General features: G+C 37.6%; 1 protein-coding gene across 9 annotated transcripts in view; it reads right to left on the bottom strand.

Moving 5' to 3' along the window:
• Positions 1 to 729: 729 nt before the first annotated feature.
• The window catches only part of PHLDB2 (pleckstrin homology like domain family B member 2), an 81,340-nt gene continuing 63,753 nt past the window's right edge, over positions 730 to 18,316 (bottom strand). For 6 of the 9 annotated variants that reach the window (XM_027648692.1, XM_027648698.1, XM_027648695.1 and 3 more), the window contains 6 exons: positions 11,682 to 11,889; positions 9,759 to 9,849; positions 9,310 to 9,456; positions 6,651 to 6,870; positions 3,427 to 3,512; positions 730 to 2,705 (listed from right to left, as the gene is read on the bottom strand). In XM_027648692.1, the coding sequence (XP_027504493.1) occupies positions 2,565 to 2,705; positions 3,427 to 3,512; positions 6,651 to 6,870; positions 9,310 to 9,456; positions 9,759 to 9,849; positions 11,682 to 11,889 (893 nt within the window). In that variant the 3' untranslated portion in view covers positions 730 to 2,564. The remainder of the gene's footprint in view (positions 2,706 to 3,426; positions 3,513 to 6,650; positions 6,871 to 9,309; positions 9,457 to 9,758; positions 9,850 to 11,681; positions 11,890 to 18,316) is intronic. The other 3 variants (XM_027648693.1, XM_027648696.1, XM_027648697.1) reach the window with 1 other exon arrangement.

Here is an 18,316-nt window from a genome sequence, read left to right as displayed (position 1 = left end):
TCATTTAGGTTGGAAAAGATCTCCAAGATCGAGTCCAACCAGCCAGGCCAGCACCTGTAGGTCATGGGACACAGCAGCTGAGGTTTTTAAAATGCAGCCTACACGGTTTGCAATTGCCCAAGATCCTTCAGGGTAAGCGGGGGTTTGACTCCCATGGGAGTTAAGCTTGGAGAGCTTGAAGACTGATCATAAAAGATGGTGCCTACCACCATGCTTTGCTTACAGTGTCCCGATGTCCATCACTACAAAGTCCATCTCACACTTCACGATGATGACTGCAAACAGAAATGAAATAAATCATAAGAAATAAAAAAGGAATGAATAATAAACTGCATGGGCTTCCCCAACAAGCTAATATTTCCTGCAATTCAAGTCATGTCTAAGTCAAATACTGTGAAAACTAGGAAATCCTCAAACTTGAGCAATTTCTGGTTGCAGATAAACAAAAAAAATTGTCTATATCCAAGTCTGGTGATAAATTTTTCAAACAGATTAAAAAAAAATTAAAAAGGTAATAAAATATATATATGCAATAAACAGACTATACTCCTAATTTCACTGCCATCTGAAAGATTATTTTGCATAGCTCTTTTATGGGGAAACACAGGGAACAGCTCAATTAAGCATAACTATGAAACACATTATTGCTTGCACAACTGTATATGACTATTTAATAGACAAGCAGAAATGCCTCAAGATAAAGCAGCAAGAAAATATTTGAAACAAGTGTATTTTTAAAAATGTTTATTGAAATGCCTTCATTGCATCATGCAGGATACAAAAGTTATTATTAGAAAACCTTTATAACCATACTTAGGAGTAAAATCAAGATACATCAGGGAAAAATAATAATTGTATAAACAAAACCAGTTTATTTCTGATAGTGTTTTAAATCCTAAATTACAGGCTGTGATCTGCACAGACGATAACAATTATCTTGTGATAATAGTCCCTTCTTTCATGAGTCAAGTCAAAACTGATGTTTGTCATGCTAGAGCAACCACATCACCTGTGTATACCAGAAAAAATTCAACCCACTCATTAGATATAGGGTTTAAAAAATGTAAAAAAAATATTCTGCCAGGATACTTCTATTCTGCTTTCAGTTTGTTCCATCAAAAGCCATTTACTTTTTTCGTCAAGAAAAAAAGAAGGCTAATGTGCTTTCTTCTAGTACACAAACCACAGAGCACGTGAGTTTCGATTACAGGAACTGAACCTCTTTAAAGTCATAATATAAAAGACTTTCTTGAAGTTCAGTTTCAATTAAATAATTTACATTTTTGCAATATTAGTCAAGGACTTTGAAGCAAGTTTAAAATGGGAGACCACTGCACCCTCAGTGTTTTTGCTGTTTGAGGAATCTCAATCCCTGCTACTTAAAAATTTCAGGGTTTTTATTCATATACTGCTTAGTGTAAACTCTTAGAACTTGCCTCTCTTGTTTTATTCTATTTGACAGCATTATTATGTGCAGATATACATTAAACAAAAACAACAAGCCTACTCTCTGGGGCTGAGAACCTGGCTCCAAAGAATTTAGATAGCTAGAGATTGTGGTTCTGGCTTCAAGGTGGGCAATGTTTGAGAGATTTCAGTAGAGGGTTCACTTGGCACAGAGTAAGATTAGAACCACACTGGGACCTTACTACATAAAAGAAAACTGCTGTAGGATCCAGAATCAGCTCATTTTATTCAACAGTGAAGATTAAAAAAACCGCTCCTTACGAGGAAGTGAATACATGTGTTTCGTTTAACATCCTTGTGGAAAACAATTGCATCTTTATAAGGCTATCCTTCTCTTTTTTTTGTCAAGCTCCATAGATGCAGACTTTAAACATACAGTTGGTGCCTCTGAGTGCTTGAACACGCAGAATATCATAACAATTTAATTACATTAAAAGTCGTGAAGGAATTTGGCACTGTCCCCTTACAGGAAGTTAGGTAGAACTAACAATATGAAGACGTTATGATACTGGAATCTTATAACTCTTTGGCTCTGTTGTGACACTTAACTACTAAGGCAAGAACTGTGTGTACCTTAGCGTTGCTTTTTTTTGTTTGTATTTTTATAAAATACTTGATTAAAACTTTTTTAAAAAATCACCTAATCATCTATAAATGTCAAATGCTGCATATTAAAATATATGCTTATTACACCTTTTTTTGTTCCAGTACTAGAATTTTTGCACACTGATGACAACACACACGTTTGTAAACAGTTCAGTAAGAGTTTACAAAGACATTCTCCATATAAGAGAATTTGCAGAAACGTGTCGCTGAATTAAGATGCTTTAATGAAAATTGCTTGATTATCCGTTTTGGAGCACTACGATTCTCTCAACAGCTTTAGCTCTTTTGTTCCTATAAATATCAACTAAAACAGGTAACAACCAGCCCCTCCCCCCCTTTTCAATGCATTTGTAAACCCCTCTCAGTCTGAGGTTTTGGGTGCACATCATAAGGAGGACATTTCAGGGTACTCACTGGCTTTTCAGCTCTCACTACATATGGCTAACTTCATTTGTTATGTTATTGCAATATGCCCTACTGCTCCCCTTTTATTACAACATGAAGTGGGTGTAGCCTTCCGCGCCCGTGACAATGACATCCATCCATATCCTCATGGCTTCTGGCGAAGGAGCAACCATATAGTATATGCGGTCGTGGGTCTTAACGCTGAAAGTGAGCAACGGGTTGGGACTCTAAAGCAGAACGGAAAGAGGGACATCAAAAAGAATGAAATCAAAGCCACTTATTGGTACCAGAAGTGAAATTGCCTACAGGGATATTTATGAATAGGGTTAAGAAGATGATAAAATGCAAAATGCTGTACCACTGCATCTTACTGTGCAGCAGATGTGTCTAAAGTGTTTGTATCCATCATAAACCCTTTTTACAGTGTGTTTCCACTGGACTTTTACACAGCAATACAGGGTTCTACATTGTTGTTTCATGCCCAAATAACTAAACTTCGCCCCCCACTGTCCAGTGGCTTTCACAAATCCATTGAGCCACACACAACTCATTTAAATTAAAGGTGAGAGGCAGGGGGTGCCAGTTAACTCCCTCCCTGGGACAGAGGCATCCCTTGATTTGCCTAAGCCACTGATTTCAGAGGTCCTGCCACTGGACTAAGGAACTCCTTGCAGCAAATCCCACTTTCCAGATAGACACTCTTATCTCTGCTTTTATCAGTATTAAAAAAACCCCCAGTGTTAATCACTGATTAGCTTCCTCTTCCTTTTCCTCCACTCCAGTTTTTCTTTTTTCTTTTTTTTTTTTTTTAAATGTTTGTTTTGGTTTTTTGTTGGTGCTTTTTTACCCCCCCGAATAATGTCAGCTCTCCCTTTTACTTCACAGCAGTTTCCATACTCTGGGTATTGCTCTATGATATGTGGTTAAAACAGCAATAACAAAGTTTACCTTATATGCATTTTTTAGATGATCATAATAGACTTCTTCAATAGCTTGAAAATATATTACACCTTTTAATTTAGTTTCGTGTTTGTCTAAAATAGAAAAGAGAGAAGAGAATGACTTGAGAACTGAAACAAACAGTACTTTAAGAAATAAAATCTTAATTTCATTTCCATATATGTTCAGCTGATAAATAACTGGCTCAATAGTCCTGCTTGTAAAATCCCAGAGAAACCTTCAACCTTTGTTATTAGTTTGTCGGTTTTTTTGAGAAATGCATTTTTGATTTTACTACGTTTTCTTTTCCACCTGGTTTCAAAGGAAAAAAGATTCTGCAATTTGCTCCTCTATTTGCAAGTAACTCCCTTCAGTGAGGTGTCTAAACATTATGGTTGGTATTAGCCCACAGAAGGACAGATGTTTCTCAGGTACATCCAGTCTTCCAGCTGCATAAAAGCTAGCCAGACTTCACACAGCTTGCAGGTTAAGACCTCCAGTTTGCCTTCAAAGGAAAAGTGTTATGATAAGCAGATTTTCAATACAATCTGATAGCAAAACCTTTACATTAGAACATCCTTTGTGCTTGGACTTTTTAAAAAAAAGGCTTCTTCATACTTATAATAATCTCCCTCAGTCTCAAGCTAATATTTATTATTCAAATGTGGGGTTAGCAGATTGTAGGCAAGTTTCTATGGGTTCTGACACACGGAAAAGTTTACAGGGGGTTGAAAGTTCTGGGGCAGCAGCTCCAGCACCATAATCATCTGTTTGTGCTCTCCTACTCTGACACCCAAGGTAAAAGCCAAAGCAATTACACAGAGTTTGCTCTCATTGCAAAAGGGAACTCCCCATTTGCTTCAGTGTCTGAAATAGGAATGCCTGAATGGATAGTTTTCTAGGGAGGCAGCTAACAAGGAGTAAGTTGTTATCCAGTGGTACTATGTACCAATATCCCACTGCAGCAAAGCTGAAATACAGGCTGGGAATTTTTTCACTCGAGTTTTGATACTTACAATGGAGACATGGTTGACTTAATGTCCCTTGAAAGGCAATGGAAAGAAGCAGACACTTGCAGGGGGTCAGTTCTAAACTATTTCAGACATTATCTCATATTGCCGTTTGTCCCATCATTACCTAGTGAATCATTAGGGTAGGGAGGGTACAGACTGGGAATTTAACATCTTACCAGTCTCAACTATAACATTTCACAAGAAAAAGGAGTGGGACATATCAGCATCTACCCTGCATTTTCCTGCAGTGGGAAATTGTTAGGAAGCATCACAACTGCATGTGACAGTGAAGGGCAAACTTCCTTCCACTCCTGGTATGGTTGTATTAGGGGAGTATAGTGCTTTCTGACCCCAAGTTATAGTATCACCTTAACACTGAACAGTCATCTTTATCACTGAACAGAACATCTTTATCAGTCCCTTGAGAGATCCTGCCGTCATTCTGAACACTCACAAAACTCAGCTTACATCCTATCGGTAGCTGCAGGCAGTTTTGAAAGCTACATATGATGGCAAAATGAAATCCCAGAGAGTAAACGATACAGGTGTTGGGAATCTCTCTGCCAGCCCCCAGAGGACCAGCAGAAGTACTGAGGTATCAGATTATGAGATTATAGCACAGATTATACTCAACTAAATGCAATACTACACGAAGTATACTGTCTGTGCAGTACAAGGAAACAGTGGATCCACTCTCCTTTCAAACACACCTGGGAACTTGGTTACAAGATTATTTCAGGTACCCACAAGCTCCCATCACAACAATCTACAAAGTTCCCTGTGTTCTTCAGGTCAGAAAATGCAGATGCTTCAGTCACTGCTCCAAATTGTCAGACTTTAGTGCACTTTGTCAAGTGCACTTGCAGAACTATAGCAATGTACCGGTATATTCACTTAGTGTTGAAATACTCTGAGTTTACAGCATCAATATTTATTTTGTAAATCTACTATGTATTTAAAGATCTAGACAGATCCCCACTCATACAAGCAGTAGCATTTTAGTGCAGCTGGTACAGAATTCTCATAAAACTATTCTTCTGGGCTGAAGTCCTTCAGACTTTATGAAAAGTTTTCTTTTGTAATTGAAATTAAATTATGGCAACTGTAATGCAGTCAAAACTGCATATTCTTAGTAGTTATGTTAACATAACTGTTAACATAACTACTAAGAAAAAAAAAAGAGATCAGTAGCAGGCCTTGCTAACCAACAAAAACCATATGTTAAGAACAAAATAAAAAATATTTGTCACATTCTTCATAGTATTACTGCAAACTAGTAAGAAATATTTGGTGAGAATGTAATGAATGAATATAATGAATTCAAATATATGTTTTAAAAGAGATAGACAGAGAGCAATGCATAACCCTACCATCAATTTTAAGTTCCTTATGAGCTGCTAGAAAGCAGTAATGTCATAAAAATAAATGAAACTGTTTGGATGGGTTTTGTACTCAATGTTTTCTTCTGCATTTTAGCAATGACCATCCTACATATGCCTGGGTCTGGCCTCTCCTAACAATAAATATTCAGAACACAGTATCATTTTTCTGGCTTCCTCTGAAACTTCAAAGTCAAATCATGTGCACAGCAATTGGAGAAACATGTACATTCCTAAATTCCAAATTTCTGGGTTTACCCCAAGATAACAAAGTAATGTACTGTTTAAAATGTTTCCAGATATTGTATAGCACAACTTAGTGTACAGAAACCTCTTTAGAATATTGCATGTTCTTCATCTGAAATTCCTTAGACTCTCAAAATAAGGCAAACTCAAAAGTCTACCTCCGTATATTTAATTTCCTGAAAGTCTTTTCAGCACATCAAGCAATTGGACTACAGAAGCATTCCATTCAATTTTCATGGCAAATATAAAAAATTATATTCTTGTATGAAGGGTACAAGAAATCATTCTGTCATTGGGGGAAGTATGTAATATTTAAAAATAAATTATGTGCAGCCATTATTCTGTGTACTTGGAACCTGATCGTCTTCCATTTTTTTCTTGCCTATCTCCATGTCTTCCTTTGTTTCTCAGTTCTGCTTTACCTGACATTAGGATTGAACACTGTAAGGAAGGGATTGCATGAGCTCTAAGTATATGCGTAAAACACCGGATGAAATGGAAATGTTTTATCTGAACTCCCTACATTCATAACACAGCTGAGGTTGATAGGAGAACAGAGACAGAGATGTACCCTAGCAGTGATCCTGCAACCTACCTGCGTAGTAACTAAAAGTTCTCTTGTTTCTGTCAAAAACAAACCATCGTTTTTTCCACGTTTTAATTTTTCCGCCCATTTTAATCAGAAAGCCTCGGCAGGTCTTCTCTGTGAGGGAGATATGGTAACAGGTCTCGATGTTGTGCCCCGCTGTTTCGATGTGACTACGTAGGTCAAAGTCTTCCTTTCTAACGGGCAAATAGCGAGTCAAGGGACGGGCCTACAGGAGAGAAAAGAAATCATATTATTTTTTAGAGAAGTCTTAACTTCTCCTTCACTTTTGCTGCTGCGAGGACGTAACTGCAAACTGCTCGCAGGCTCTAAGAATGAATATAAGAAAAATAAAGAGTTTTTTGCTGCAGCCCTAATTTTCTTTAAAAGAAAAATCCTTTAAACTTCCAACTTTACAGTGTTGGAGAACTTTATAAAAGCCAGGTAGAGCATGGTAGTTTCTTGAAATCATCAGCTGATAAGCTGGTAAAACACAGTTTGTTTTAGAATTAAGATGCTAATTGAATTTAAAGGTGTGTTGCTGCTTTAGATGAAGTCCAAGAACTTCCCTTCTATGATGTTAAGCAAATCCTTTATTTTTTTGGGCTAAATACTCATTGCATGTATCTCACTCTTTAATATTTCACTGCTACAGGTATTTTCCTGCAAAGTCTAATACAAATAATAAAAACTTGATATTACAGGAAAAATTAACAATGGGAGTAAACTGTAATCACTAGTTAGTTTCAGAGATTACAGTGAATAAAACAATTATTTTCTTCTGAATGAATGAAATATGATATCTAGTTCACAATCAGCAACATGGTATAGAGAGATGAAATGCATCCCTCTCCAAGAGTGAGCAAAGCAGTGCAGGAGATGGTGCCTCATTTCTGACTGCAGTTCAAGACTGCACATCAAGCCTGGATAGTGTCAGTTGGGAGAACAAGCAGGAGGAGATAGTAATTTGGGATCTCTGCCAGCTGAGGGAATATGCTTGTTTTCTGTGTCTGGAGGGTGTATGCATAACCACCCCTGCTCATTTTAAACATAAAAGACATGTCTCCCAGGGCACCTGCTGCAGTCAAGGCAGAGAGAGGCTACTTTGAAACAGAAGCTGATTTAAGGCACTTCGAATGATCTGTGAAAGGAGCATCTCCCTCTCTCTCTTCCCCTGGACACCAGAGAAGTCAGTGACCTGGAGAAACTAATCTGCCCCTGCTTCACTCCTAAAGTTAGCCCATTAAATCCCACTGTGACTCTAAAATCGAAGGGACTTTCCCTCCTTGCATTCTTAAGAACCTCTTGACGCAATGAGAGCTGTGCTGCCCGCAAGAACTCTTAGCGCCCTTCTAAAACTATGCAGTCCTGTATGATACAAGCTGGCACCAGCTTTGGCAAGTGCAAAGGTGGAGTTCCTTCCTCTAGCTTATGTTTCTAAGTGTCAAAAACTGTTGGAAAAAAAATTGGGTCTCACTCTACAAAGGAAAGAAAAAAGTTAGCAAAAAAATTGTAGTCATTTCTGGCAGATATGTTTTGTCTTCCTGCCAACTTGGTATTCAGCCTCTCTACCAACTCTGCTAATCAGCAGTAACTAATAGGGCATTCTATTTACAACACATGCACACTGTAATTGGGGATAAAGATATCAGCATTGCATTGTTGTTTATGTCATACTTGAGTTGTCATCAAAATTTCTTAGAAAAAAAGGCCATCAAGTAAGTATAATTTAGTATCTGTAATTACATCATATATTAAAACAAACATAGAAACAGCTGGTTAAATAGCAGCAAAGGTAGCACAGATAAAACAAGAAAGATGTTCAAATATGATATAGAAACTTTTGCACTCAAGTACATCTATTATGGTGGAGACATTTTCTTGCTCTAGTATACCAACAATGGCTGCCTATTCTATTTGCTGTATCTTATAGATATTATTAGTTTTGGCAGAATAAACAAATAGGTAAGACCTCTAAGCCTAAAGAAAGCTCGAGATGCCTCTATATCCTAAAGAGAAGCAAAAATGTATAAGAGGTAACACTTTTTAAAATTCAGTAGTGTTTCTCATGTATAGTTTCAGTAATTTTAGAAAAAATACTATTTCCTCTCTACAGTAGATATGGAGCTGGAAAAGATTCTTTATGTTTTTCTTGTGGGTTTGTTTTGTTTAGCAGGTTTTTTTGTTTGGGTTTTTTTTTGGTGTTATTTTGTTTTGTTTTTTTGTTAATTATTTGGATGCAATGATTCACATTCTAAGGTATTTTATGTATTAAAAGAAAAAACAAACCAAACCAAACCCCACAAACCCCACACCAATGGTTTACAAAATGAACAAACTCACAAATTTCTGTTGCTCTGCCTAAAAAAAAAAAATCTACTCTGCCCCTATTCAGTAACAAACCTTATAGGATTAATATTTATACTTTATATGTAAGATGCTAAATAGATATCTATGCTATTATTTAATTTTAAATGAATACTTGGGCATCTAAGGCTCCAAGAGCCCAAACATACTTTTAGCAAAACAGTTGCACCTCAGAAATACTAAATCCATCTGTGCAGCTGAAAGCTGTTCTGTTTACCACTGGCAGAAATACACTTAGTCCTTTCTGTATATGAAAGGGAAGTCTTGCACTTCAAAACTATTTCACATCAACATATCTCACCTGTGCTCTTTGTTTCTCACGTATTTTGACTTCCTTTTCAATTAGTTTTTGCCTCTGACTAGTTTCTTCCTCCAGTCTTTTCTCCAGTTGCTCTCTGCGGCGTTTTTCTTCTTCCAGAGCTCGTTTTTTAGCTTCCATCTCCCGTTCCTAAATACCACAGCACACGTAGAACTTCAGTTATATGTGAAACTTATAGTTGGTAATGCAATTTCTAAGCTAGGGCTAAATACCTTTTTGCCTCTTAAGTAGGCTGACCTAGCTTCTCATAGGGTTTTGCCATCAACTCGCCCACTGAGACAGCAGATATTGCATATGGGCTCAAAGGTATAGTGTGAGGGTGAAACCAGGAAAGGAGAGGTACTGTTTACGTGTTTATTAGGTTCAGTATTGCATTTAGGAGGATATTATCTAAACTAACTAGTCTTAGTTTTACTCAAAGTTATGCTTACCCTGGTCTCAAGCAGCCTAGTCTTTTCAGCATGTGCTTGTTTCAGAAGTCTCTCCATCTCTTCTATTCTTGCAACGTTTGAAGTGCTAGCACTGCACAAAAAAACCCCAAATAAATAAACAAATAAAAAAGAAGCCCAGAGTTATTAAAAGAAATACTTGGTATTTAAAGTAGTATTTTTCAGTCCAACATCAGACAGTTTAAGAATGGAGTTGATAGGTTTCTGATCCAATTCAGTGCAATAGCCACTAACAAAAAAAAAAAGATGTACTACTGTTTGGCACGTGGATGAATGACTACAGTTCTGTTTCTTCTGTACCCTGAGCACTGACAGATGTTATGCATTTCCAGGAAAAAAATTTCTTTCTCACCTTAAACATGGTAAAATATAACTTAAGTATTTTAAATATGTCAGAACAAAGCATCATAAATTGTCTTCACTTACAGTCTGACATGGCTAGAAAATATTGTCAAACACCATCTAAACCAATCTGAAATTAATTTTGCTTAAGGGAAGTTTTGTCAAGGAAAATTATCTGCCTATCTTGCAAATTTTATCAACAAAATCAGCCCACACTCTTTTCTTCCCTCACCAAAGTCTGCCTTGTGAGAAACTGAAAGATCTGTTGTACTGGGTCCTTTTCTGGTTTTTCAATTGGTTTTGTTTATTGGTTTTGTTTCTTCCAGCATTGGCTGGAAGCTTAAAAAGAACCAGCATGAGGCAGAGGGACAAAGAGCATCAGTGAAATTCAACAGCCATTCGGGGCTCCCCCATCCTGGGCTGGAGATTGGGTGTACCAAATGGCCCTGATGTAGCTCAGACACACCCCATCCTCCTCCAAAATGGTCAGAGCAAAGTCTCAGAGACACAAATCTCATACCACTGCCACATTAGATCACTGCATAGATAGAGTTAATTCCCAGCCTATCTCCAGCTATCAGAAACTGGCTGACTGTATCTATTTTAAACAGAAATGCTCAAAACTTGAGTCCTAATGTTTTTACTTTAAAAAACCCAAACCCAACACCAACCAACCCAAAAAAGCCTAAACAAAGAAGTCAGCAGAGTGAATGCCACTGATATTTTATGAAGTACTTAACATTGCAGGGATAAAGACTACAAGGGGAAATCAGGGGGCTTCCCTGTCACAGGAAACAGATGTTGTACAAAACACAACGTGCTAGCCAAAAAAAGCTGTCCTTGTGTTCACAAGGGATTCATAATGCTGTGACAAGGCTGTACTTAATTATCAGCCTTCACTTATGCTTGTGAAACTGCTGGGGCAGGACTGTGAGGAGGAATGAAAGCACTACCATACTGTCAGAAATGAAAACCAGACTGTCAGAAGGAAATTGTTTGCACACAATTTTGAGACTCAGCTGGACTTTTAACACAGATCGTGGATGTTCCTTTTGATCTGAGGAGTGGTGTCTGAGGATGAGAAAAGCAGCCAAGGGCTCTAAACCTTTCAGTGTCATCTCTTCATTTTTACTGACCCAGAAAAGGGAGAGGGCAAAAAAGACTCCTGGAGGAACCCTAAGTGTTTCATCTTAAGCATCTAGTAAGTTAACATGCTGGACTTATGGAACAAGTGTACATCACTGATGGCATGTGTCTTTGAGAAATTTCCTATCAGAGGAAATTCCTTCCCTATAGTGACCAGGGGAGAGGAAGCACTGTAAGGATGTCTCTGTAAGCTTCAACATTATCACTTAACCTTTTCATATTTTTATTTTGCATCTTCAAATAAACAGGTGAGATGTATTTAAACCTGATGCTACACAGATATTATGGCTGTCTAGTGATCTTCTATTTTCTTAACCAGTTAGCAGCATTCACACTACCATAGTATCAACACGTGCATATTCTCTTTTTTCATTATGAGCCTGTGACATTACAAGATCAGAAAGAAAGATGGTTTACCTGGAAATGTTATCTGGTGAGCATGCTGATATGCTTGTCTCCATACTGTCGGAACTGTCTAAGCTTAATGTGTCGAAGGCATGGTCCTTGTAGCTGCGGTCTGGGTAATGGAAACTATTCAAATACACATTGGATTCGGATGCTGTTCTGCTGTAGAATTCAGGAGACTTCTGCCTTTGGTTTTCACAGATGCGCTGATGGTTATACCCTATAAAGTACAGAGAAAACCTTCGTTTTACACAAAAATTTTGTGACTGGAACGTAACCTGTTAGCAGCACAAGCATTTTGAACATCGCCTCAGTCTTAACTCCACTGTGACCAAGGTGCTACAATATTACAGTTAATTTCACAAGTTAATCACAACTGAAATAAAAGCTTTAAATACCTGTTTTAATCTATGGTGTATGCAAATATATGCAGATTAGTATACAGCTGACTTTTCAATAAGTATTCTTCTATGTATATGATGAAAATCTAATTTGAACGAATAAAATTTTCATTTTAAAATGAAAATTTTAAAATTTTCATCTTAAAATGAAAATTAAGCCTAATCTGGAAAGTAAGGCAGTTAAACTCAGGGATCTAATCTTTGACACTGATTAAATTAGGTGAAAAAAAAAAAAAGGGTCTTGAGTATTTGTCTGATTGATTTTATTGAATGTGGGTTATTTTTTGTCTGTTTGGGAAACTTTGCCTTCTGGTAAATGCAAGTTGAAGTTTTAGTTTCAGCTGAAATAATACACGCTGCTTGTCACATCACTGTAGTTACTAGTGTAGAGGTACTTTCCTGGAGTTTTGGAACTGCAGTTCACCCTACATGACGGAAGCAGATCCTTAAAGCTTAATGACTGTAAAGAAAAATCAGGTTTATGCAATGGTTACGTTCTTTATCCACACAATCATGATTTTTCCACAAAATCATTTTTTCTGAAAAGCCATACTTCTTGAACACAGGGAATTTTATTTGGCTATATGTCCTTTGAAAATGTTTCTTCAGAATTATTTTTATCTCATGTCTCCATTGCTCTTTCAATATATTGCAGCAGTATTTATACAGACTTACAGAGAGGTTGTTGAGCTTGCCTGATGAAGAGGAGAGTATAATGACAGTTGTCAATTTAACTGCTGAAGTATTTTACAGTGCCCTTTTAAGGGCTGTTTAATCTATGTGATTACAAATCCAACTGTACTGCTCATCTTTTCCTTCAGTGAATGCAAGAAGTGAGACTTTCTCACAGTTCTGATACTCAGTCAGGTTTATAATATTCTCTGCGCGTTCCTGACCCAAATTCTGAGCTGCTGGCAGAGCTGGAGATTAGAAAGGACTGACAGACCACATGAAAACCTCCTATTTGTACAGGAAGGCAGCCACTGACATTCCACATATTTAAGATAGACATAGGAGAAATGCAGACAACTGTAGAAATGCAGCAAGGTCCAGATATAAATGTTTACTAGACACTATTAAGACATTAATGTTAGGAAAACATGCTTGAAGTGGGAATATTTTCCTGTCTTTTTTCTCTGTCTGCACATACAAGGTTACTCTCTGGTATTTTTTGCCATGCCAGACTGGGGAGAGTCCCAGTTCAGAGAGACAACAGCTGCAGGTATCTGAGAAGTGTGTCTGCAGCTGAATAATTAAAGCACATTATTAAAGAAATTGTGCCCTACAAGCATTTTCACGGCAGATTGTTTCCTCCTCACTTCCCTTTGTACAGTACAAAGGTTTCTCGCAGTTAAAGCTGGTTTCTAAGGAACTAATGGGACTTTACTTGCCATTTAAAAGAACACTAAATTTCAATAAAAGTTCAGTTGCATCGATTAGTAAAAGAGACAAAGGGGACACAAACACACCTCAGCAGCCATAAATAACAGCGTCACACAACACAGGTGTTACTGATTCATATGTGCAGTTTCTTTTTTCCCCCCATTATTTTGGCAGATGCTGCTGTTATTGCAGATAAGCAATTACCTTTCATACGCAAACCTTTGGAATGACTAATTGCTCCTGTGAAATGGTTATCAATTATTCATTAGGGAAAGAGAAAAAAAATAAATTACTGTAAGAACTTTATTCAAATGCATGTTTTTCTATTGAGCTCTCTGCAAAACCTTGCCTATTCAGAAATCTTAATTCCACATCTTATATTTCACTGAAAAATAAATCCGTCTAAAAGGCACAGAGAAGCATAGCAGTTCTACACTGTCCTAAAGGAGTCAACTTTCCATTAAGATAAAGAGCCCATTTTTAAGTCAAACATTTATCACTTAAATTTTTGTACTCATGCAAATGTAAATGAACACCGTAAGAAACACACATTTGTTCGTTGCAAAAAACGAGACTCATTCACAGAAACAAAAAAGCATAACTCAGTGTTCTCCTTTTATCTTCATGCTGTAAGCAACAGGCAGCTCAAAGCTCAGGATGAGCTGAGCACGGACACCAAGAGCCTCACAACCAACCTGCCTCCATTACAGCCACACTTACACAGGGGGCAGGCACCATCTGTTGTTTAAGGAATTATTAACTGCTCGGGTGCCTATTCACACAACATGCACTTAAAAATATTAGACTCCTTGTAAGATCCAGCACTTAACTAAAATTTTCCCACAAGACAAGATTTGTCTTAGACCAGCAAAGTCTAATCTGATACAAAAGCTGAAATGTTTCTTACTGCATTGGCTTTACTACAGAAATCCATTGCTCTGTAGTAAAACAGTAAACTTAACTGTGTTAACAGCCATACTGTTGAGCAAAATATTGCAAATATCCATAAAGCCATATCATTAAAGCAAAATATTCCAAAGGAGTTACTGCAGAATCACAAAAACCAGGTATACCACCACAAAATTCTTGTGAGGGTAGAAATAAAGGTGAAAGCTATTACTGAAAGTGGCACTGTCAAGTATGTAAAAAACCCACCAGTATTTAATGCAAAGGATCCCATTACATTTTCTTTTCTTTTTCTTTTATTTCTATTCTTCCTTCTTTCCTCCTTCTTTTTCTTTTTTTTTTTTTTTTAAAGACTGACATTAACATGTCAAGATACATTTGTTGTGTGGAAACATGCCAAAGCAGGAAGCCCAAGTCTGTCTACCTTGTCATTGTCACCCATAGAGCTGCAAAGATTTCTAGATTTTCTGCTCTACTTGCTGTGAGCAAAGAAGAAAAATTAGGCCCGTGCAAATCCATAGCTCTGCAGATATTAGCATAAATCAGAAGTTTTGTTGTGATAGGTTATTTGACAGCACAAAGAAAAGAATTTTTGAAGTGCTATCATTATTTAACAATTATTTAAAAGTTTTGCAATATTTTGGGAACTACTTGACAGTGCTGATGCAATTGGTACTTTTGCAAAAACACGACACGGTAGATAAAGCCAGGTAAAGGGTTGTTTCATACCTTTTCTGGCTTTTCCTGAGTTTGGTAAGAAAAAGAGTGAAAAACAGACAAACAACAACGACAAAAAAGGCAAACTGCTTTGAAAAGCTTATAATTTGTACAAATATCCCTTGCCTGCAGTATACTGTTTTTTCTATAGAGCTTAGAAAGAATACAAATAATCATCTTGCTGGTACCTCATTTCCCTGTCCCAATAGCTTTGTTCCCAGTGCTATGTCTTGTCTTACACCTTAATTCCCAGATAGCCATTCCCTTTTCCCTTCTGGAGTCAGTCCTGCAGTCAATGGGACTGAACTGGCTAACTCTCCCTCCTCACTCCTGCCTGTCCTTGTGCAGGTTTCTGGCACGCTGTGCTCCATGGGAGCTCCCTGTGACCAAGTCTCAATCTGTGCAGTGTGAGGTCTCTAGCTTGTACCAAACAGCAGCTTCTTCATTCTTTTTTTTTGCATGTGGTTTGGTTACAAAGGCATGTACACAGGAGGTGAATTTATAAATACAGTGCTTCAAAAATACCTCATGAATGGCAGCTAAGAAACAGCTTTTCCACTAAAGATTTATAACCAATATGCATCCTCTGAAACAATTTATAAGTTGCTCTTAACTCAGGCTATGATTACTGACAGTGACCTTTTCTTTCAATAACAATTCTTGAACTCACATGACTGCCTAAACACAGTTTTGGTAATCCTGGAGTAAAGACAATTTGGTACTTAAAAATCTATGAAATTATTTCCTACTGCATTCAGCCTAAAATTTATTCATAGATATTACTTGTTCCTGCATAAGGAAAATGAAATTGAAATTCATGTTCAAGTGGCTGTTCTTCATTTCCTGACTTCACTTTTAATTTTCATTTTTTCATCTCAGAGTTTTACGTTTACCTTCTTGGACTGAAAGAAGAAAAACTGGAGAAAGCATATTAGAGGAGACTTATTTCAGACCATGACTAGTTTAGGGATAACACTAAGAAAATATCTTAAAACTAGCTGAGCTGCCACTTCCTCCAGCCAGCGTCGACTATACTTGTTTTCAGATCTATACACACCCCCAAAAACATCTGGTCTAGAAGTTTGCTCAATGCTGTCAAGCCCTAAGGAACATAGGAAGCTACTAATACCACTTCAGGAGTGCACCATCCTCTTTGGATAGCAGTTTGTGGGCCACTGCATGATATCCAGGGCTCCAGAGTGAGGGGATGAAATGGCATTTAACACATGAGACCCTGGCTCTCCACTGATCCAAGGCACTGGATCAGTGCAGCTCTATGCTGGGTGCAGTTCTATGCTCAAGGCATCAGGAAGACGAGAGTCCCGTGTCGTTTGCAATAGTTCACCTTGAACACAGAAAACTGACGGAGTGAAAAACCTGTCAAGTGGGAAAACAGACCCAAGGAAAGCAAGCACTGGTTCAGTACATGACAGATAGAGAACACTTTATCTATTCATCACCTTTTTTAGGTGAACAACTAATTTCTGGAGCAGGAACAGAAGTGAGCTCGTATTTATCAGTATAATCAGTCTCTATACATTTGCAGAGTTCCACTGATTTGATAGCAAATCTTATTCCTCAAAAATATTCACGTAGTCTGAAAAGGCAAATCTGACCTGCCTCAAGAATGGTTTTGCAATAAATACACTGTATTTATTATAAACATTTGTCATTCAGTGATAGAATAAGAAAACTTCTCCAAGTATGTCCGCTGACATGGCATTTGGCTTGGTTTTCAATGATGTATTTAAGGGAGCCTGCTGAAATTCATCCTAGTTACTCAGACAAGTTGCACTGATTTTAGTGGAAGACAAGTAGGATTTCAGAATTTTAATGAACAGTGGTATTCCATTTCAGTTTTACTGTGTGGTGTGTGGTTTAAATAGCACATTGTGTTCAGAACATTACCCAAATCTCACCATTCCACAGAAATGCACTTTTTCTTTACTTGTGATCTTGAAGAAAGTTTACTTTCCCTCTGTGTGCTAAGCATGGGTATGAAGTGCTAGGGGAAACTCAGTTCCTTCCCTGTGACATTTATTAAGGCTATGCCCATAATGCTGAATGAAAGGTGCCTGAGTACTGTTTGTCTGGCCCTTCTGTATAGCTGGATAGAAACACTGGACAGAAATCTGACTCCAGCCACCTGACTTGGACATCTCTGTCCTTGCCGAGTTCTGTCCTGCAGGGCAGAAAGAGCCCTGCAAACACTTCTGTGGTGTGTTACCCCATCAGAGGAGCTTTCCCCAACTTACAAACGTGGCACTTCAGTGCAAAAGCAGTTACACTCTTCAAGTTCCTCCAATAGCAATAAATTCAGGGAGCTCTATGTTGAACATAAAGGAAATAAACCTTACACTAACTACTAAGAGAGGACACAAACAATCCTTGTGTTCCTCTATCCTTCCTGTTACAACTCTCTTACTTTGCAGATCCTGTGACAGTTCAAATAAAGCACCTGTCAGCAGCATTATTTCCCTTTGGCAAAGCTGATTTTTCAGAAAAGGATATCTAGAACCGTCCTCTTTCCCAGTAACAAATTAATCCCTTAAGGCTCTCTTCATAATTTACTATTTCCACTCCAACTGCTGGATCTTTCAAAAAATAATGGTAACCTAGCATGAGAAGCAGTACAGCACATGATTCCTCAATGGCATATGAAAAGCACTGTGCCAAGTGCCTTAATGAATACATCTCTCTCATTCTCCCCTGCTTCTCTTCTATGTCAGGCCATGATTCGTGAGGTTTCTCTCTTTCTCACTCTTGTGACAAGAAATCTGACCCTACTCTTAGATTGTCTTAGTTGCGCAGTGACAAAAAATTAAATATTAAAACTGATTTATTTTTAAAACTCCTTGCCTGCGTTAGGTTTGGTAACACTTTGTAATCATGTTTTAGGTCACCCACTAATGCGCTTTTGCAACCACTTTACAGAAGTATTTCCAATTTTAAACATGATCTCTTGTCAAAGTTTAGCCAAGACATTCTAATTGGTTTTCAGACTGAAAAAACATACCAACAATGAGTCTGAATGTACTTGCAAGATATTCCACCCTTGCACACACATGACTTTGAAGTTGAGCATGAAGCTCTTTTTGTATTGCATCTAAAATACCTCAAGGTAAGTTAGCTACAACACAGTAGGTTTGTAGAAGGCCTGCTGCATAACTAAAGCTCAAAACCAACAAATCACAACTATATCAGCTCTACAAAGGGGATGTATTAGGTCATGATCCTTTC

This window comes from Corapipo altera, unplaced genomic scaffold (assembly GCF_003945725.1).
Source record: "Corapipo altera isolate COAL_440 unplaced genomic scaffold, ASM394572v1 58, whole genome shotgun sequence".
In the NCBI taxonomy this organism is placed as follows: Eukaryota; Metazoa; Chordata; class Aves; order Passeriformes; family Pipridae; genus Corapipo; species Corapipo altera.
This window is presented reverse-complemented; position numbering and strand designations above follow the sequence as displayed.